At 45.1% G+C, this 23,343-nt stretch overlaps 1 protein-coding gene across 1 annotated transcript in view; it reads left to right on the top strand.

The window, feature by feature from the left end:
• The window catches only part of RAD18 (RAD18 E3 ubiquitin protein ligase), a 431,063-nt gene that overhangs the window by 151,454 nt on the left and 256,266 nt on the right, over positions 1–23,343 (top strand). The window contains exon 6 of the mRNA XM_086948442.1: positions 511–610. Within this exon, the coding sequence (XP_086804568.1) occupies positions 511–610 (100 nt within the window). The remainder of the gene's footprint in view (positions 1–510; positions 611–23,343) is intronic.

Genomic DNA, 23,343 nt, shown 5'->3' with positions numbered 1-23,343 from the left:
CCTGTCCTCACCGCTGTTAAAGTGACGATGCAAGAACCTATTTTCCTGAAGTATTTTTTAAGATTTGTATACAACCCATACACTCTCTTGCCAATAGTCTTCCACCTTCCATCAACTTATCACTGAAGTGTCCTCGGTATTTCTGGTGAATTAGACTTGGTCACTGTTGGTTTGGATTTCTTCCGCTGTTCATGGTGTGTCTGAAGGTGCGAGCAATGTGATCAGCACCCCTTATTGTCTTTCAAGTCAGTCATTGCATGTACTCCCCACATACATTCCACGGCACATACACCTGATCTTTATAGAACATTTACACTCTAGTTTCTTTTCTCTTGTTGCAGTTCTGCCGGATCCTTGGATCAGGATCCAGGTCTTCATTGACGCGCTGTGCGCTTGAGCATGTGACAAAATCTTGCCTGCCCGTATATACCTTTGGCATTTGTAGGTCCAGGCCTAAGAACCCTTTCTGAGCTCATTGAATGTATAGTAACCACTCCCTTTTTCCTGCAGTTGACTGCCCAGTTTGCGGTGTTGGCATATCAGAGCAGTACATCAACAGGCATTTGGACAGCTGCTTAACCAGTGATGAGAAGAAAGAGAGTCTTCGAAGGTAATGCATGCATCTGTGTCTTGTTGGAATGCATAAAGAGGTGATTTTTGTTTCCCTTCTGTCTTAATGTTTAACTACACTCTGATGTCTGGTAACCCATTAGCAATGGACATATTGTCCTGCCCCTATTCATCTGCATCCCTGCCTCCGTTCCCTTCCTGCGCCTGTTCGGTTACTTTCCAGCAGTGCAGTAAAACATCATCCCTGTGAGAGCTGTTCAGACTTGCACACATGTTATCTCCCAAAACATCCTCCAGATCTGAGTCCTACACAGTTTTTCAGTGTCAATCATCGAGAAGTTGGTCTTGACTGATCCTTTGGTATGGCTCCCACATACCATCGCCACGATAGGCATCCTTCTGGAGTAATGAGTATCTCCTGTAGGGGGTGGATTTTGAATATTCTGTTCTCTTTGCTGGAGGCTCCTTGATCACTTTGCATAAGTAACTACATTGTATAGTCTGCAGACTTCACCAGATGCTCACCTCTTTAACATTTAGTTCCACGTGAAGTCAATAGTTTTTCCGATAACAATTTATCCCTCAGAGCTATTTTAGTTTCACAGTTTTACTTTTTAAGCAGATCCCTGCCCTGAATTATTTAAGCCATTTACTGGTACTACATATGTTTATTTGTTGAATTGTTTCTGACATCTACATCACTCGTGCTTTTTAGTTGTCTTTCTTTTTGCATTTTCCATGCAGTATTTTTTTTTTATGTCCGGAAGGTTTAATTAAGTTTTCCATCCCTATTGAAGGACAATAGATCTGATAGAGATCTGATAGTAATAGAAGAACCTGATCTATGTTTGTTTATCTGCCCATTGATTAGGTTTCCAGCTGTCATATGTGCTGTATAACATTCAGAGCTTAATTGTACCACTCTGCACATTCTTAGACCAAAATAACTCAGTTTGTTTTTTGCATCATCAGCAAGCCCACAATTGACTCTACTAACTCAATGAGTAGGAGACCAAGATTGATTTGCTTATGGTTGCACCGTCGGGTGTGCTACAGTGGGCAAAAAAATGATGGACGGAATGTGGCCTGCAACGATCGCCAGTGACAGAGACTTTTGCAAGCTTATTTGTTCTAAGGCCACTAAATCAAGTATCTGTTTCAACTCATAAAGATTTGGAGGTATAATATGCAACTGAGACACTATCTCTCAACGACTAGATTGGCGCTTGTGGGCTCCATAGGACGCACCAGGCTGGTTCAGCACAGCTATTCATACTCATTAGTTGCGAAATACACAATTGGTTAAACTAGAGCAGCAAAAACAATCAGATGTTACTTTGACCATGCCGTGACAATTTAGGAACAATAGTCAACACGTGCCAATGCAAACTATGCAGCATCTTGGACAACTCCACATCTGGCCATTTTAAGCCAGACCAGCCTTCAAGATGTTGACCACCATTGACAAAATGCTGCGCAGCAATGCCTCGCCATATGGAGAAAAGAAAGCCACCCACGCCCAGTCCAATTTGGTACCATAATTAGAAACTAAAATAGTTGTCTTAACTTCAAACGTGAAGGGGGACAGTGCAGCATTTCCAATTCTAGATCCCGAAGATTGCTACAACTTCCATTAGAGGAGACCCTACTCGGCTGCAGATAAACTCTTTGAACATGTGAATTCTCCGATTGTTGCTGGGGGTTTAAAGCTTGCCTAGGATGAAGGCTGAGTGAGCACTATTTAAAATTATTTACATGATTTAATTAAATGATCAAGTTCACTGGGATGTTGAAAGCATGAAGGTCAGTCTGTTGCTTGGGAGGTTGTCCATAACAGATAATAAAGGCCCTGCTCTGGAATCATATAATAACCCTGCATGCATCAGTAACAAAAGTGGCAGAAACAATACATTTGCCAATTTTTACACAGAATAAGCAAATTTGGCCTTATTTTAAGTTGCTTTTTTAATTGAATCCCAAAGACTAGTAAGAATGTTTACATACAGTTTAGTTAATATAAATTGTATTTGGCCACATTGTTTCTTTATTTTGTGTGGCATGAAGTGGCAGATAGAACATATTTCGAAAGAGGTTGTGAGTCGGTAAGGAATTGTTTGTCTGACTATACGTGTCAGTTTGTGGCTTCTTTAACCGTGCAAGGAAGATGGCAGCGCTCCGACACCAGTGGGAGCAGTGATAGGATGGACAGTTTCTCTGGCTATGATGGTGGTTGAGTAGCTAACCACTAATATGTGGCAGGAACATCGATTACAAATGCATCCTCATGAAGTGAAAGCAGTTCCTCAGAGATGAGTCCTATGTGGTGTTGGGCTTCAGTAAAGCAGGTTCTTGGTAAGTAACTCAGAGAAGGGGGTCGTAACAAGGCCACATCTGGGCTAGTCATAGGGAAAGCTATATTGTGGACAAAATGTGCATTCTAATGAATTTTGCCCCAGTTGCTCTTACAGAATCCATCTTCCCCTTATTTTTTTGTTCTGAGCTCTACCAACATGTAGTGTGTTTAAATGGACAATCGTTTCTACTCTAATTTTTTTTACACCTGCCACCTTTGTAAACACACAGTCTGTCCTCAAAGGTATTGTGCAGTTATACAAAAACCAGCCTGGGGTGAAGGAGTCAAGAATTATCTTTTTCCACTTGCTCTCTAGTGAAGCATGTCCTTTTAGATGTTGATATTTTATGCAAATAGGCTGCAGTGCACATTTTTAATGCATAAATGGATTACATTTGGTAATTTTTGAAAGGACGATAATATGCAGATTATGACTAGTCCAGTATCAAAAGTTAAAATGATGTGGTCACATTTATTTGATTAAGCATAGTTTGGGAATATTAAAATTAATTTCCCTAGATTCAGCTGAAGTGCTTAAAAGTTATTATCTGGTAGAGACTAATAGCCACAGATTCTCTACCTTCGAATTATCTTCAGGCGTCAGACTGGATCAGGAACTTTTATTGAGCAGTACCCCTGCGCGCCAGTAGGTGGTGTCGCTCGGCTCCACGTGGCTTTGCCGCGCATCTGCACCGGAAGTGACATGCGTGTTGCCTATATAGGCACCACCCCAGCGCACTAATGTCAGTTCTGTTCTTTCCACGCCACTCAGTGCAGATCCGGGAAGAGCTACCTCTTAGTCAGTTTTTCGACTAGCTTATTTTGGCGAAGCTTTTAGAGTTTATTGCCTCCTGGTGTGGTAGGAGATGTCATAGAAGAAGGCCGGTTTCAAAGCTTGCGGCGCCTGTCACCGCTCAATGTCGGTGACAGACCAGCACCGTGTGTGCTTCTGGTACCTCGAATGCGACCCGAAGGCCTGCTCCGATTGCCTTGCCATGCACTCTAAGCCATTGAGGAAGCAATACCTCAAGCTGCTGGTGGCTCGATGTGCGACCTTTCAGCGATCTAGATCCTGGTAGGTAGGGAGGTCCCTGGAGCGGTCACGGAGTCCGAGAAGCTTGTTGCACTCTAAGTGGTCAGGTCATTCAGGTAAGTTCCGACACATGATGGAGTCGTCGAGGTGTGCTCTAACTTCACCTCATCCATTGGCCAACGAGGGAGCATCACTTGAGGTCTGGCTCTGTGGTTGAGCCAGCACCTGGGTCGGTTCTGAGCCTCCTTGAGTTTCCGGGAGCCGGAGAGACCCCTGCCCAACTAAAAGATTTTTATGAGGCCACGAGCCTCATCTTTGGGTGGCCTGTTACCTCCAATGTACCTTGGGCCCTGTCGGTTTGGATGGGGCCCCTACTGGATCTGCACTGGTGGCTCTGGCACCATTTGTGCCTCGTCGCTTTTTCCAAAGCTGCCCATTGCATTTGTAAGAGGTTTGCCCTACCTTTTGGCAGCAGTAACCAACTTTGATCCCTTCAGAGGTAAAACAAAATAATTATCTTGTATTTTATAACCTGGCAAAGTTATGGCACTTCTTAGAATCTGGTGATGCCTTATTATGACTAGTTCCAGGAGTTAAGAACATGATCTGAGCTTTCGTTGAGAAGAGCGTGGTGTGAGCTTCCTGTTGAGAAGTGTTGAAATAGACTGGGGATTTGCGGTTATGCCCACCCACCTTACCACACTGTCTTCATTTATTTAGGACAGGGCTGTTAAATGGATCGGACTACTAGTGATTCTGAGTATGGAAGCGGAAAGCCAAGTGTGCATTTCAGAAGCTCAATCATCCTCCAGGGCTTATGTTGGTTTTGGCTTTCAATTCATCTGTTCTTGCCCAGTACAACATCTGGTTGGTCAAATAGCTTCCATCCTTTCACTCTTCTGCAAGTATAGTAGCGTGGCTATTTCTGCAGCCATGATAATGCTCCCATTATTCAGTAGCGAAGGGCAGTTTTACTGCTTGAAATGCTGTGTGTCGCTTGGTAGCTGTGACTATAATTTATGCATATCGTTTCTGTATTCTACATGTATTTTTCTACTTGTATGAATACTTTTGTAGCGAAACTAAGTTTAAGGATTTAACATTTTTCTAACTGGCTGTATTGCTGAAATTTTTTGTTGAAGACTTTGTCCCCCTTTTAAAAGGCCATGACCATTGATTTTGAAGTGGAAAGGTGTGCTTTGGGAGCTGGGCAGAGGAGGGAAAAGATTGTGTTCCATTGTTCATTTGAGTCTTCATCTAAACCTTTTTGTGAGAATAATTACAGGTGGACAAGATGTTTCTCCTGCATCCACTTACAGGGCCGGATTCACAAAGGTAAATTACACTTTTGAGGATGGTTACGCTTTGTAGTAAGTTTACTACTTTTGGTATTCGCAAACTAAGAGTCTGAACTTCCTACAAAAGTGGAAGTGACATGTCTCCCGCTCATAGCAATTTCGTTGTTTTACTTGTGTGCGGGTGGGTGACTCGCCTCTCTAAACCACTCCCCGGCACTCCTTTAACCCGTCTTACTCCTCACTAATCACGTTCCATTTAGTAGTAAATCTGCCCCATTTCCCATCCACTCCCCTGTATCCCTTCCACATTTACTACTTAAATCCATATGTGTGCAGAGACTCCGCAGTCAGGGCGGAGACCTCTATACACATAAGTGTATGCAGTACGTTTTATATTATTACAGTGCAGTTTGAGAATCGCGCCTACAATGTGTGAATTTACATATATTCCAAGTCCATGGTTGATCAAAGGTAGGCTCAGAAACATATCCTGCATGATACACACGGATATAAACACGTTATATTGATGTCTTTAATGAATTTTTCTTGCTCTGCTAAATTCTTTAGTTGAATTCCTAGTTAACTGGATTACTGGAAAAAAAGCAGACATTGCTCTGTTTACCTGATTTCTACCACCTTCAATGTAATGATATAGTACTCATGAATTAAGTAGATTTAATTCAAACCTATATCTCAATCAACAAATTACTTAACATAAATCACTTAAGTTAGACCCTTGTTACGCCCATTGATGGACAAGGACCCACTCTACGTTTCTCGCCGATCTGCACTTTCGTTACCCATGATGACTCCGTTTGTCGCCATAGACAGATGCATCATTGAGTCGGACTTGATATGTTTTATGCCACTTGTACTTCCCTGCTGTTTGCTTCACACATGCCAAAAAGCAGCATTTTAGCCCATCACCCCAACACTTTTCAGTTGAGTTCAACATGGGCAACTTTTTCAGTTCTTTGACAATTACCCATGGTTAGAGTTTTTTTGTAGAACTGACCTGACATTCAGTTCTGCCAAATTTTCTTTCTGCCTGTGCCCTCATCTTCACCCTCCTTACTTTTACACGCCAAATGCCTATACAACAGGGGTCTCCAACCTTTTTCTTTTATAATAGCTAATTATGTTCAGTGGAACTCATTGAGGCGGGGCGGCGGCTCCGGATCAGTCGAAGAGCCAGGACTTTAGGTCTTTCCTGAACGTGTGCAGGGTCGGTGAGTGTCTGATGTTCACAGGGAGTTTGCTTCCAGGTTTTGGCTATGATGTAGGAAAAAGCTCTCCTGCCGGTTCGGTTTCTTTGGATGTGGGGGACCTCTGCCAGGGCAAGGTCGGCGGAGCGGATGTTCCTCTTGGGTACGTGGAAGGATACTCTCTCGTGGAGGTATTTGAGTCAAATGTTGTGGAGGGATTTGTAGGCGTGGGTGAGGAGTTTGAAGGTGACCCTCTTCTCGACGGGGAGCCAACGGAGGCCTCGTAGGTGTTGGGTAATGTGCTCATGGCGCGGTTTCCCGAGAATGAGTCTGGCTGCGGTGTTCTGGATGGTTTGGAGTTTGTATAGAAGAGTTTTGTTGATTCCGGCATAGATGGTGTTGCCTTAGTCCAGTCTGCTGGTAATGAGTGCGTGGGTGACGGTCCTTCTGCAGTTGGGGGGTGGGGGGGTCCATTTGAAGGTCTTACGGAGGATACAAAGGCAGTTGAAACTAGTGGAGCCTAGTGGAGGCGACGGCGTTGATCTGGCGGATCATGGAGAGGGAGGAGTCCAGGATGATGCCGAGGTTCTGAGAGTGGTCTGTAGGGGTGGGTGGGCTCCCTAGGGCGAGGGCCACCTGGTGTAGTCCCAGGCAGAGGTGCAGGGACCGAGGATGAGGACCTTGGTCTTCTCTGAGTTTAGCTTCAGGCAGCAGTCCTTTATCCAGGCTGCCACGTTCTTCATACCTTCCTGGAAACAGAGTCTGGTGTCTTCGGGATTTTTGTGATCGAGAGGATGAGCTGGGTGTCGTCTGCATAGGATACGATGCCGACGACTGCCGCAAATCCTTCACCATAAACAGAGCCCCCACGACTGCCGTATGAACGACCGATGCACGCACCACCGTAATCCTGACTTGAATCCTTCTCAATGTGCACTCCCTACACCGACATGCTGTTGAGTTCTGGGACCTGCTCAACAACCTCTCGTCCAACATCGCCTTCTTCACGGAAACCTGGACCAACAGCACCTCCTGTCCTGACATCGCCACCGCCATCCCTGACTGCTACAAGATCTAGAGACAGGACTGTCCTCACCGCCCTGGAGGAGGACTCGCCATCGCACACAAGACTCCCCTCCAATGCTCCACATCCAGCACGAGTGACCCCCACTCCAACACAGAACACCTCCACTTCCCGATCCAGACAAACCCCAGGACCACGCTACGCTGCACCCTCATCTACAGACCGCCAGGACCTTGCACCCACCACACCACTACCATCGCCGAGCTCGCCACACTCCACGCCATCACCTCCATGGACTACATTCTGCTCGGGACCTGAATTTCCACCTCAACAGCAACGATCCTGATTCCACCAATCTCCTCAACAACTTCGCCAACCTTGGACTGAAGCAGCTCCTCAACACGCCCACCCACAGAGCGGGTCACACCCTCGACCCCATCTTCGCGGGAGGAAGTAACACATGCTTTAACCACACCACCCAGCCACCCTGGGATGACCACCACTGCGTCCACTTCACCTTCAAAACCACCACCACCATAACCAAACCCGCACTACCCCTGCCACGACGGAACTGGAGCAAGGTCACAGAGGAGAACCTCAACACCACCCTCCGCCAATACCCCCCTTCGCTGCGACCGACACCAACTCCGCAGGCAGCAAATTTCACCTCTGGATCTCCTGCTGCGCCGACAAGCTCACAACCGTCAAACAACGCCCGCTGAAGGCCGCCTGGTTCACCACAGAACTTAAAGAAGCCAGCCTCTCCTGCAGACACCTATAGAAAACCTGGCAAAACCTGAAAATCACGGAATCACGGAATGACCACAAAAACGCCCTAAAGAAATACCACCAGCCCATAAGACACACCAAACAGACCTTCATAAGAGACAAAGTCCAGACCAACACAGTTTGCCAAACCCCCCAGCGAAGCCACGGACGGCACATCTTCCCAGGAACTCTGCGACAAGCTCAGCTCCTACTTCCATCTGAAGATCAAGGCCCCCCACGACAACTTCAGCGAACCAACAACAAACACCACCTCCCTACCCACGACCGCTGATAAGCAGACCATCACATCCTGGGATCCCGCTACCCTCGAACTCATCACCACGACCATGAAGAAAACCCACTCAGGAGCCCCAATGGACCCCTGCCCACTGCACATCTTCCACAGGGCCGCCACTATCATCGCCACTGAACTAGGACGCACAATCAACGCCTCCCTCAGCTCAGGCATCTGAAGCGATCAGAGGTTAAACCCCTCCTCAAGCAGCCATCGGCCAACCCAACAGACCTGAAGAACTACCGGCCCATCTCTCTCCTCCCCTTTGCAGCCAAAGTCCCACAAAGACTAGTGAACACCCAGCTTACCGCCTTCCTGGAAGAAAACTCCATCCTGGACGCCTCCCAGTCTTTATTCTACAGCAACCACAGCACTGAGACCGCCCTCCGAGACCGCCACTGACGACATCCGCTTGCTGCTCGACCAGGGACACACCGCGGCCCTCATTCTCCTTGACCTCTCCGCATCCTTCGACACCGTGTCACATCGCACCCTCGCAGCCAGACTACACGACGCAGGAATTCAAGGAACCGCCCTCGAATGGATCCAATCCTTTCTCCCCGGCAGAACACAGAGGATCCGCCCCCCCGCCCCCACCTTCCTCTCCAAGCCTACGGAAATCAACAGCGGAGTCCCCCAGGGATCTACATGACCCCCCTCGCCGCCTTCGTCAGACATCATGGGCTCAGCATTGTATTCTATGCCAACAACACCCAGCTCATCCTCTAACTCACAAAGAATCCCGAAGACACCAGATTCTGTTTCCAGGAGGGCATGAAGAACGTGGCAGCCTGGATGAACAACAGCTGCCTACCGCCCTCGGGAGCCCACCTGCCCCACAGACCATGCTCGGAACCTCGGCATCATCCTGGACTCCTCCCTCTCTTTATGAACCACCAGATCAACCCCGTCTCCTCCGCTAGTTTCAACTGCCTGAGCATCCTCCATAAGACTTTCAAGTGGATCCCTCCGACTGCAGAAGGACCATCACCCAAGCACTCCTCACCAGCAGACTAGACTACGGCAACCCCCTCTACGCCGGAATCAACAAAACTCTCATGCACAGACTCCAGACCATCCAGAACGCCGCAGCCAGACTCGTCTTGGGAACACCGCGCCAGGAGCCCATGACCCAACACCTACGAGGCCTTCACTTGTTCCCCCTCGAGAAAAGGGTCACTTTCAAATTCCTCACCCATGCTTACAAATCCCGCCACAACATCGGACCCAAATACCTCAAAGAGAGAGAAGTCTTCCACGTACCCAAATGGGACCTCCGCTCCGCAGACCTCACCCTGGCAGAGGTCCCCCTGCGATATGGGAGAGCCTTCTCCCATATCGCAGCCAAAACTTGGAACACGCTCCCTGTGGACATCAGACGCTCCACGACCCTTCACACGTTCAGGAAGGACCTCAAGACCTGGCTCTTCAACTGATCCAGAGCGCCCCTCCCTCCAAATTCTTCATTGCAAAAAAAAGGTCTTTAAATCGTTCACACTAAAAGTTGAATGCTCTATTGTGTTTTTTAAAAAAAAAGAAAATATTATATGCCTGTGCCAATGATCCTCCCCGTGGCCCTTAATAGTGGGCGTGATGTATGATTATCTGAGGAATTCATTTGTCCATCAGTTGAGGCCACAGCTGCTCGGATCAAGAGGCAGTGACACAGGTCAGGAGCCTTCTGTGTGGTCTGGGGCTGGTCCTTGCAATGCAAGCCCAGTACAGTTAATTTACCTCCTACCATTTTTATGACTTCTCGGAACTGGATGCCACAACAGTTTTTTCTTCTCAGTATTTTTTTTAGCGCATCATCATTTGTTTTTTTCCCTTCGGATACATTAATACATTTTATTAAAATAGCACTTCCACCTCAATTATTGTCAGATGTAGAATCACTGGTTCTGTGTAGACACTGGAGGACATAGGAAACCCTGAATCTTGAGGGTATCAGGCCCAATGCTCTGTCCTCGCAGGACATAGTCCCACTATATCACAAGGGAATCTTTTCCTGTAACATAGGCTCTTCTTTAGACTACCCTCATCAGGGACTGCCCTACTTGCTGTCAAGTGGACCACATTTTAGTCTTTGTTGTTACTTACAGGATCTGACCAAAACACTTTTTGGGCCTGGACAGCGTTCACAGAGTTCCGCAAGGTGGAACTCCGCGAAGTGACAAAAATCTCCACGCAGATCCGCAAGTGGCAGAGTGCAGAGCGAACTGCCGTTCGCGCTGATCTTCCTGCTGCTCGAGTAGAAATTCTACCTGAGCGGCAGCTTGTGCTCGCCAACTTACCATTGGCAAGCACGAGCAGGGAAAAATCTCTACTGCTCAATGCGGAGCAGAGTTTTCTGTACTCCGCGAACTCCGTGGAGCCCACAGTGCAGAAAACTGCAAACCCTTCGAATGGAACGGAGTTCACTGCTCAGGCCTACTTTCTATGGTCTTTTTCTCCACTCATCCATTTTAGTTTCCTTGTATCTGTTGCAGTTGAAGACGGTGGACACTACAGCTGTTTTTTGTTTGTTATTAAACATGTGAAGGAGATTTACTTTCAGATCTACATAGCAATGTTTAATACTGTTTAGTTTCTGGCCACTGTTGTACAAAATTTCGAATAGAAACCCTGATAAATAAGAAATCGGATGAGAATTGTAGTTGGTGATATATTTGGAACCTTGCAGTCTGTGATGCTTTCCTGGCTGTGGACATGCCGAGGACCACATGGATGGTAAGCCGGGTCTAGTGGCTTAGTGGACTAATGCGTCCACTGTAGGGGCCTGTGTTTGACCTCATGGCCACAGGTTCAAATCCCAGCGGGTCCACTCAGCCTTTCATCCTTCTGTAGTTGACAAAATCAGTACAGTTGAATTGGGTAACAATAAATATGTTATCTAGTGCCCCGATACCCTTCGTGGTGAACATCCGCTTTACAAATACACGTTGTTATACCTGCAAGATAAGCAGGGTCATAATGGCTCTAGGAATTATGCAGCTGATTTTGAAGATGGTAGGGGCTGGATGTAGAGGCAATGGAGTTCCACCAGAAAGGGGGCTGGTATGATCATATTTCTTCCATTGTGGGTGAGACGTGCTCCAGCGTGTTGGAGGCCCTTGGTGGGTGCGAGTGAGGAGGCCATGAAGCATGGGGGTATCACTATCCAGATGCAGGATTACAAGGGGTAGAACAGCTCCTCTGAAGTCACTTTCTTGATCAAAGGTTTCACTTTCTTTAGACGAGAGAGCCATTACCAGACCACTTTATTTTCTGACAGTGTGTTCCTGGAGGGTAAGCTTGGTGTCCAGGGAGAATCCAAGTGACGGGTCCTATTACAAGAGCAGCGGTGTTCTAAGGAACACACCTACTTTTCTCACTACATTCAGAATTGTCAATATCTTAAAGAAAAACACAGATTTGGTGACAAAGTTTGAGCTGGAGGTTTAAAAGTAGGTGTTAAACTTTGGACAGGCGTAGAAAAATATAAAGCATGCAATATTATTGCACTCAAAGCAAATCAAACCCAGCTTTGGTAGTGTGACTGGTATAACTGGTTTAATCAATCAGAAATAGGGTTTCAAGGCGCTGGGGTAAGCTTGAGCGCCTTGCAAGTTGAAAAGGAAGAAATAAAACACCAAAGCACGGTCAGATACAAGAAAGGAGGCACATTTGCCTCTGACTGTCATTTACTACTAGCCTTTTAAACGAACCTTTCACTGGCAAAGACTGACATCTGCAGCTAAATTATTTGTGACAAAAGTCACGCAGTGTTTGGTCTAAGCTCCAGTGTCCTAAAGAAGGGGTCAGAGGAGTTCACGTGCACTCAGGAGGATGTCTAATATCTGATCCAGATCTCCGTCTAACATACAAACACAGACCGATAAGTCCATGGGTAATTAGGTTGTTTGTTTGCAGAATGTCTGAGCAGCAGATCTCGCGCTGATAACATCATAGTTAAAAGCAGGAGCTTTAATACCAGGCAGTTTGTTTGTAATCTTGTTCCTGGTAACAGGCTGCCCGGGGGCAGTCATTTGCAAACTCTTAGTGTCTCGCTGTCGTGTCAGGAGCTGGAATCTGAGCAGCAAATCTAAAAGCGAGGAACTCCAGGGTGTGCACATTATGCAACCCGGGAGCCATAATTTCAGGGCTGCTGATTATCCTTTTTCCTAGAACTGCAAGATGTAATTAAGAGAAAGTACAACGTGATTTGTAGAAGTTTGAGGAATTGGCTGCAGAAAGGGGAAAGCGGAGTCCAGCCTGTGTCCTAGTCGCTCCGATTGGAGCTGCGAAGGGAAATTTGCTTTGTGCTTGTATGCCTACTTTTATAAAGATCTGGTGGTGCTGTTTTTTAGGTCTCCCCTAAGTCAGCACATGCCTTGTGGGATTGAAGGCATTTTTAGCTTACAGAGGGGTTAGAGCCTGCCCATTGTTTACCATTGGTTGTCTTTATTGTAACTCTCTTTTGCTTGCTTCTTATACGTCAACGTCCGTCCGTGGGCTTTACTTCTTCTTCTGGTGTTTTTATGCCTCTCCTGGGGCATGGATCCTTTACCTTTGTCCTTCCACTGCTCACTTTTCAGGTACAATTTTTTTTTCTTTTTGGTCAAGAACTCTATGAGAGTGTATGTGTTTTTTCGAGCCGTCTCCCTCATTTTCTTTGTGTAACATTTTTGGCTTTGTGTCTCTCCTCCTTCTGTTGCCATTCTTGCTTCAGTAAGACAGAAGGAGTTCCCTTAAGGCACAACTAAGTACAGATTTAGAATAACGAACCTTACGACGTGACATTTACATACAACAAATGCATAGGGAAAGTTAAAAATTCATTTATTATGAATACATTAAAAAAACAACAGTTAATAGGGATAACTGAACTAGATCCCTAATCTAAAACAAAAGTAAAATTGAGACAGTACAGTTAATTGCGACCTGCACAATTACAAGCAGACAGAACAGTTACAACATAAAATTGTTGGATACACAGTGCATTGAAGTCATGACAACATTAAAAACAAGCATTTACAATGCAACGGTTTCGCCTTTGGAAAAGTTTGAGCTATTTGCATTGTAAATGACAACATTTGTATTTATGTGCTGGTTTTGAAAACAGATAAATAAATGGCATTGTCATTTACATTGCCAATAGCTTTAAGTTTTCCAAAGGCAAAACCGTTGCATTGTAAATGCTTGTTTTTCATGCGGCTGACAAAGTACATTTGCCATTAATTCGGGGGATTGGAAAGATCGAAAATTATCCTCAGCAGCAAATATCACCTAATTCCAATAGCATACACATTTACTGCACAGGCATTAAATAACCAAAGGACTGTTGGAAACGCCACACAGGAACATCTGAATATTTGCTCTTTACCAGCCTTCTACCCTTTATTTATTCTATCAAGGATGTACATATGCTGTCAATTAACTCACACCCCACCATACCCAAGCAAAATAATCGAATAATCGAATAATAATAATCGAATGATATGTTGTGCTGGAGTAGAGCCAAGTCAATAATGTGAGATAGAAAGAATTCATTAAGGGAGTTATCTTTTGAAAGTCAGGGTGCTAGCTTGGGGAGACTGCAGGGATAATATTTATTACATGGATTAAAGGCAAGGTAGTGTTGAAGCTTGCTTATTCATAGACACAATATAACAAACAAGACAACGCTGGAATTTCCAAGCCATACTATTACACATTTCTTCAGGGTATGTTGTCAACGTATTCGAGTCCTACAACTATGAAGAAAGTAAAGTGATTTTTATAAGAAAGGGGCCAACACAGACTGAACATTAGGGCCTATAGCGAGTCTGGAAAGTTAGAAACAAGAACGAGATATAGGGGTTTTCCTTGGCCACCTGCTGGTGAGATGTGAATTCATTATTAAAACAGACAACTGATGTACGGTGGTGTTCAAGAGACAACAAAGGGTAGGTAGGTAGGTAGAGAAGCATAATCTCACCTTAAATATTGAGGCGTGCATTTAAAAAAAAGGACACGTCCACCTTGGAAGTTTGTGGGAGCACGCGAGTCCATGGAATCAAACATCTCTAAGTAGGTACCATGGGGGTGAAAGATGGAATTACGAAATGATTGGTGGGTTGTTAAGGGAGGTGTTAGAATATTGCAGATATAAGACCACACTTTTAAGAAAACAACCATTCAGTAACCGGTATATATCCCATCCGACGGCTAGTGGTAGTCTAGAAATTGTGACTTAACTAATTAGAAATACCATTACACACCACCTTTTCACAACACGTGTTAAGTGTTTAAGGAATGCGGACACATAAATATGACAAGCGGGAGATAATCACAAACAGGTCTTTGCTGAGCCATTCAGCAAATTCCTCCGGTGGCTTCCCTATGCGTTGGCCGGTTCACGAGACACGACCTTAAGTCTATTAGAAAACACAAGAAACATGTTCAGCAGGAAAAAGGGCGTGATGGAGTAGAAATTGACTTTATTACTGATCCGGATCCTAACTGCAACACGTATAAACTAAGATTAACCCCGATAGGCAGCAAGTGACCATCTCTAAACCCCGGGAACCTACCGTTGTGCGTCCCAATACACGCGAGGCACAGAAATACTACCATCTACAGGAAGTCGGATAATCTCCCTCAAGTTTTCCTGCGAGCACAGTTTACTAATGTAGCAGTTTTCAGTAAAATTACTAAAATTAGCGGAGCACCATCTCGCACCGCGTTACCTGGAAGATGGCGAATCCGGCGGAAAGGGAAAACTCGAGGACCCCACGGGTCTTACAGGGAAGTTCCGGAGTTGCCCTGCAGGTTGCCTGAATGCATGCCGAAAGAAAAATCAGATAATGTATCTTATAGTCTCTCTGGTGCTTGAGCTTGGGTCTTCTACAGCGAAACCGCCCATATTTCAAGGATAAACGAGCTCCAAAACTTTAAAGAAAGCGAAACAGGGTTGAGAAGTTCGACACCGTCATGTCAGAACTAGGTCTTGACATGGGCAACCTTGGACGGACGTAATGTAAGCGGCCATCTTAGAAAGGTTTACAATACAGTCGTTTCGGGGAAAATACCTGCTCTTATTCAGGCATAATTGCGAAATGCATGTAAATATAAAAGAATAGTGTAACCGATTCTAATAATAACTGAGTGCAAACAATATGTTTTGTATAAATATGTGTATTTTATTACTTATCATGAAGCTACGTCCGTTGAAATTAAAAGTTACATTTTACGTCACATGCTCTTTTTAACGCAGAAGTCACATTATTGCGTGCCCTCCTTGTTATATGAAATAGCCCGTCAGCGCTCAAAATTGCTTCTCTGCTTATGGAGAAATTGCTTCTCTGCTTATGGAGAATCTCGTAAGCAAAAAACAAGCACCTACGAGGACACGGAGGGGGGGGCGGGAGAGGAACGGACGGCGGGAGGGGGGCGGGAGAGGACACAGGGGGCGGGAGGGGGCGGGAGAGGACACGAACGGCGGGAGGGAGGCGGGAAACGTGCTGGGGAAAAACACTCACGATGCCCAGGACAGCAGCAAGCACGGCCCGGCCGGACCAGATTTGGGGGCGTTCCCGGCTTTTGGCTGACGTATCATGACGTAGCCAAAAGCCAAAGATTCTCGGGAACGCCCCCGAATCTGGTCCGGCCATGACGGACGCCTCTCTGTTCCAATGGCTAGCCTCCATTTATGGAGCTAGCCAATGGGACAGGGAGGCGTATTCCAGAGTCACTATACTGAAATCAAGAGATTTCTCTGGAGGCGGAGCTTCCAGCTCCGTCCCCCAGCGAAACCTAACAAGTACAGCTATTTGTTCAGAAAGTTCATTTTTTAAACATTCATAGGTGACACAATTCTACGTCATAGATTCCACATAGGATGTTTTTTCTAAAAGCATGGCGGAGGGGCCACAGGGGGGCAATGTTGAGACTGCTCATAACTCAAAGAGGAAAAGGGCAATATCCCGAATAGATTATACCAAGGAACACCCAAGATTCAAGGATAGACGTGTGGAATAGTCTTATTAAATTCAGCTTATCCTAGGATAATATGGAGGGTCACTTGTAATGATCAAGTTCGGTGTCCTGATTGGAGCATGGGCTTCAATTATCACCTCATGGAGAATGCTGCTGCTAGTGGAATATTCTGTGGTATCAGGAAATGTTACATTAATGCATTTATATTAAACTAGACTTTTGGACATATAGGAAAACATTTTTGGGTCAATGCCTACCTGTTCTGAATGTATACGACTTTTGTAGTTCCCACTTAACATAAGTGACCAAAGTTAAATTGGTTTTACTGTCGGCTCTTAAGTGTATCAATGATTAGGCCACAATTGCCTGGGATATGGAAAGAATAAGAAAAAGCCAGAAATTAGGGTTTGAATAGCGAGATATGTTATTCTGAGTAAAGCTATGGCGTATAGTATGAAGGATTACCGTGTACGGATATCCCGATCTCCCAACTTCTTACAGGTAATGTCGTGGGGGATTGTTGATGGAAAGGGATTCACGATTGGGCTTCTCTGGAATTACCTTAAAATCAATATGAAGTATGTTAAAACAAATTTATTGTCCTCGATTAATATCTAGGTGCTCTAATTATTTTAGATACGCAAGTTGAATACAGCTTACCTAATGGGACGGTAAATGAATCTGCTGTCCCTAGGCTCCCTTCTATGGCCAAATATAACGAGAGACAACCTGCAGATAAATTAAAACAGCCATCAAAACCGAGCTCTGCCGAGTCTAGAATGAACCTACAGGTTCACTTTGTATCCTTCAGGGATCCGTGTAGGGCCGGAATTCTCACTCACCTCTCCGTGGTAAAGAGTTCTGTTCTCTATGGGGGTCTGAGTCGTGTGTCAGGTTTAGCCGTGTTGCTGGCAATTATAACTCGGAAGCTCCTACGTGATTGGGCAATACCGGGCATTAAATGCACCAATCCGAGTTAAGCAATTGGATTCTAGGTATGCTAATTAGTTTCTTATGGAGTCTCTGTTGTTATTGTATATGAATGTCCAATCAGAGAGCCCGAGACCAGGTTTCCTTTCTGGTCCGCGGTTGTTTGTCCGCTCGTAAAGTTGGGCCCGGACAGGAATTGGAGAAAAGGAATAAGTGGATAATACCGTATGTGACATTAAGATTGGTACAAAAAATCAGATAGGCCAAAAGCAATATTAAGGAAAGAGAATTAATTTGTAAAGAAAATAAGGTGATTGAAATTAGCGAGTGGTTGTTTTTATATATGTCAGGGTTATACTAAGATAAGGGCTAGCGCATGGTTGGCTCGAATGCGCTATGCTGTTAGAAAAAAATTGTGCCCGCGGTCGGGTTGACTGTTACGTTGAGCGCGATCTGTCGAGCTAAAGTAGATGATGTTAGAAGCCATTGCTGCTGGATCCAAATGCTCGCAAAGGATTTCGAAGTCGTGTCTGGGTACCATAACTAACTAAACATCGCTCAATGACAGGCATATGAATGGTACCTAAGTAACGTCTCTTTTAATGGGAAAAACACATGAATTGTTTTCCATAGGAGGGGATGGGAGGGGAGGAGTGCGGGGGTATTAAGTGCTGGTATTAAGGGGGTCATTACGATTGCGGTTTTTCCGCATCCTCGGGGCCGGCGGAAGCCACCGCCGGCCCCGAGGATGCGGAAAAACCGCAGCGGACTGACCAAAGACCCACCGCCACATTAGGATGGCTGGTGGGTCCTGGTTTCCGTCCGCAGCTTTTCCGCCGCGGTCGGATTACAACCGCGGCGGTAAAGCTCTAATATGGTGACGGTGTCTTCCAGACACCGTCCACCATATAAGGATGGCCAGTGAGTTATGCTTTTCCGCGGCGGGTTTTCCGCCGTGGAAAAGCATACGGAACTTCACTGCGGGGCCCGTTGCGGGCCCCCTAGGTGAAGGGGGGTGGGGGGTGCACATGGGGGGTACCTATGGTACCCCCCTGCATTTGCATGCAGAAAGCGGCAGGCACCGCGCGGTGCCTGCCTCTTTCTGCATGCAAATGCAATGCGTGCATTTTTAACATTGCCGCGGGTGCAGCTTGAAGCTGCACCCGCGGCAATGTTAAAAATAGAGGATGTGACCGCCAGGGTGGCGGTCACATCCTAATTGCACAGGAGGGAACTCCGCATGCCATGCGAAGGTTCCCTCCTGCTCTGGGGTCGCGGACGGACGCAAGTCCGTCCGCGATCCTAATCGACCCCTAAGTGTCCAGCACATTATGGAAAGCGAAGAAACCTAATTTTAGGGACCAAGGGCAGTTATAATATTAATTATAATTGATATTGATGCATTGGAAATGGAGATAGAGGACCAGTATGTTCACGGAGGCAGTGTCGTATCTGATCGGTCCGTGGATAAGAACCCTTGACTCAAGGTAGTCCTAACATCTATAGGCACTTGGTCCAGTCTTCCCGACTGTTCAATCCTTGAAAAATTGTGTTTAAGTGGCAAAAGTACCACTGTTCCCTCATCTTTCTAGTTTTCTCGATGTCACCCCCTCTCCTATTGATTCTGATTTTTCCCAAGATGAACCACCTTAGATCGTCACACATGTGGTTAAGGGCTTGAAAGTGTTCCGTTAGTGGGGCATTAGGCTTGTTTGCCCGTATTGCAGATTTATGTTCCAGGACACGGGTACGCAACTCCCTACATTCTTGCTTCCCCACCCCACACACCCTCTGTTGCCGTTCTTTTTTAAAAAAGAGTTTTATGTAGAGCCAACTTGACCCAAATCGGGTATCTGAGCGCTTAACATGAGCACCAGTTGCGTTATAGATGGACACATTCATTTTTGTTGGGTATGGGGAGATTAAGTGTTTTGGCCAGAATCACAGGATGTTCAGCGTCATTGGCGAGACTCGAACCCAGTTTCCCAAATTCAAGGCCGACCGCCCTAGCTGTTAGGCCAACTCCTCAATTGCCGTTCTTGCTTTCCTCCAATTTGTTGTCTTTCTTGCTTCCCCCACCCCCTCATTGTCCGATAGCTTCCCCATCACCGCCCACCCCCCCATTGTCTGTTTGAATGTGCATCCCTGCCCACCCATCCTCCGTTGTCCGTGTGCTTCCCCATTCAACGCCCTAGGTTTGTTTTCTTCCCCATTGTTGTCTTTCATTTGTTCTTCTATCCCCTCAGCTGCATCCTCTCCCTCCCTCCGTCTTGCCTCTTCCCCTCCTGCTTCCCACCCCAACCCACTGCCTTTTTTTTTTAGCTCATTAGCGCTACATTTAAAAAAGTATTTTGCTCAATTTCTTTTTACTAGTCCAACTCTGATTGATAATTTAAAAGAAAAAAGTGCTCACCTCAGTTTTTTAGGCACGCTCATCCGGCTTACTGTGCTTCCGCAAAATGACATGATTACGTGTCAAAGGCCTTTTTAAATATAATTTTCAGCCATTCTGATCTATTCCATAGCAAAAATTCCTTGCCAAAGCCAATGTGACTCGTAGATGAGACTTATTGACCACGCAAATGCTTGTTTTTACTATGGTGCCTGGCTCCTTTCAGTTAAGTTTTTTAATAGGGCTAGAGCGGTCGACGTGGAAGCTGGGGAACCGGGTTCGAGTCTCGGCAACGATCCTCAACATCCTGTGATTCTAGGCAAATCACTTAATCTCGTCGTGCCTAACAAAAATGAATGTGTCCTTGTGTAATGAAACTGGTGCTATGTAAAGCGCTCTGATACCCGATATCTTCGGGTCTAGTTTGGGCTATATATAAAAAAATTACATTCAAATATGAGTAGAGTTCCCAGAAATGCGCTTGAGGTGACAGCGCTACTGGAATAAAAAAAAAAAAAGGTCTGTTAAAAGGCCATTCGGAGGTCCATGGGGCAAGCAGGAGTTACTGTGCCCAGACGTGGGCGCTGGGCCTTTTACTCCTGATGGCCCAGGGTCCGACGAACTATGAATCTTGAGCAACTGGGCCAAGTACTCCTTCAGCACTTGACTCTTAGTAGTAGCAAGGGTCGAGAAGTCCAAGTTTTATCAGAAAGGGTATCAACAAATGCCTCCTCTGTGCAGAGAACACAAGCACTTAATGTCATATCATGTTTAATTGCAATGAATTGGATGATTTATGTAGTAAATACTTGAAACATCCTTTCAATTTTGAGAGCTCGTCTCCATGTCTGTATGTCAGTTATACATTTCTTAAATTATTTTAATAGTATGCACTTTTTGTTGTAATTCTAAACTTATTCTGTTGATGTCAAACTTATATAATATTTCTATGAAATACAAAAAATGCTTTTCTGGTTCATCAACTGGAAGAGAGAGAGGGTCAGTTTGCACCCCTCATTGCCATAACCATCATCATGTCTGATAAAGATACTACAACTTCTTGGGGCCACCAGAAGTTCATTGGCCAATTAAAAAAAAGTTCAACCAGGGTATTGCACATGATGCAAAAAGATCACCATGGCCAACCCTTTGTAGGTGTCAAACAGGAATCAAAGAAATTAAAAGAGTTCAGCATAAATCTTGTACTCTGGCACCATTCTTGTTCGTCTGTGCCTAGCTTTATCGGCTAATTGGGTGTTTGGTGTATTAGCGAAAGCAGTAGCTCTTGATATGTCTTAATCCTAGGTTGGTTGGACCACTGTGCTGGTTAGTGTCAGCATTGATAAAGCATGACAAGCAACTGCAGATATGTTGTTCTGTGTGGCAGACTAATTCCACACTCCCTTAGGCGACCACTGGAGAGCAGCCAAAGGATCATTCTCAGAATTTACTCGGGCTGGGAACCAGCGGCATGAGCACATTCCTTGGCACCAGCCCGTCTGTCAGGACACTTCTGCATGTTGGCCCACCTCTGGCAGCAAAGTACAGTGTGCCTGAGGAGTTCCATAGTTAGAACATTGTAAAAAGTGAAAATAATAGTGATCTTGTAAAAAGCATTTGAACATGCTGTTCTATGAAACAGGTCTAGTAAGTGTGCACCTTAATAGGATTGAACAGGTCACCATTGGAGCTGAGGCCTTGTAGATGCGACTGGGGGCTCCACCAAGCACAACATGTATGAACAATTATTTGTATATATATCTGTGTGTGTGTTTGTTTGTATCCATATCTACTTTGTGTATTCATATCCACTTTATGTTGCACCCCACTTTTCACAGTATCACAATTGTATGTTGAATTGGCACATGGCCTGCAAACATCACAGAATAAAGAAAGCCTGGGATGATAAGTTTTCAGCTGTCTAGAATGGACAACATCGCCTCATTAGTTAGAAACCCAAATGAACAATGTCAATCTGATAACCCCGGATGGGTAAACATGGTTCATTACAAACAATCGCAAACTTTAATCTTTTGAAGACAAAAACTATTTTAGCCAACATGACAAAAGATTCCAGGTTGGGAGTAGTGTTGCAAAAATAAAAAAAATATATAACTATATCTCCTAAAACATTAGGAATTGTACGAAAAACAATTTGAAGGGGGAAAAAGCATTCTTATTGTATCATAAAAAGAGTGGGTTGCAGTATTTTATCTTATATGTCCACCAAGATCCCTATGGACGCTTAATCTGGGAGACACTACACCAGAAAATGCAAAGGAAAATGGGTATGGGGGATTTGGGATGGAGCAGGTAAAAGACACCAGCTTTGTGTTAGTGGAGAATAGGTGAAAAAAGCCTTATGTGAAAAAACGGAAGAAAGGGCCTGGAAAACGTTCCAGGGAAAGGGCATAGGGGAGTAGGCGGATCTGGGGATGGTTAAATGGAGTGAGACAAAAAAGAGGAGGGCTGTAAAAAGGGGAAAAAAAATCTACATCCTGCAGACAAAAAGAAGGCTTAAGCGAAGTTTTGGCAATAAATGGCATTCTCTAAGCTGGATCCAAGTAAATGAATGTCCATCATTTTGAAAAAATTGTGACAACGTGTGCATGGAAAAGTTTTGTTAAGTTAATAAATCTCCAGCGACCCCAAGAATGACAAGTATATTTTTAAAACTAGGTATCTCTGAACATATTCAATCATTGCAGATATGCTCCATTATCCTTAAAAAAATTAAATCAGATACATGATTTATTTTTAAATGTTTTATTTAGTGATTTCAACATATAAAGTAACAACGCAGTACACATATCCCAGGACAATGCGTTGCACTATAGTAGAGAGTGTATTCGGTAGAGAATACAATCAGTTGATCATATTGGCTAAGTAGAAACCACATCAGTCTGAGAAAGCTACATATCAGCAGACGACCAAAACCACAGAACATTGCTGGACACAACAAAAGGGCGCAGCCTAGCGCCTACCACATTTAATATAAATCAGGCTCAGAAATGGTGTCCGGGCACCTTCCCGACCTAAGGTGTGGCTTTAATGTTCAGCCTGGACCCTGCCTCAGCTAATGGTCAGGGCGCTTGACCAGAGCATGGGCATCTTGTGCTAGTAGGTATTCTTTCATGGGGTCCCATATGTTTCTTGGTCTGCTCGCAAGTGGGAGAAGGAGGTAGGAAGTTGCTTGTTGTCAATGGAGCCACGTTTTCACAGCACGTGCGTGTTTCTTCCTCCAATTGCAGGCAACCCTCCTCTTTGCCATCAGTAGCGCAGTAAGGACCATATGTATCATTCCAAATTGGGATCGCAAAAGCCGAAATTCGCAGAATTTCAGCGTTTGCGATCGCAATTGGGCTTAGTGGTACGTATTAATGAAAAACTGCCTCGCAAATTAAGGAATCGCAAAATTTGTGATTCCCTTTTTTGCGATTGCATTTAAGGAATCACAAATTGCGATTCCTTAAATGCAATGTAAGAAGCACAGAAAAAGTGCAATTTGGCCTTAAG

The sequence above is a fragment of the Lissotriton vulgaris genome, unplaced genomic scaffold, assembly GCF_964263255.1.
Source record: "Lissotriton vulgaris unplaced genomic scaffold, aLisVul1.2 SCAFFOLD_1581, whole genome shotgun sequence".
NCBI classification, from domain to species: domain Eukaryota; kingdom Metazoa; phylum Chordata; class Amphibia; order Caudata; family Salamandridae; genus Lissotriton; species Lissotriton vulgaris.
The sequence above is the reverse complement of the archived record's forward strand: the minus strand, read 5'-3'. Positions and strand labels throughout refer to the sequence as shown.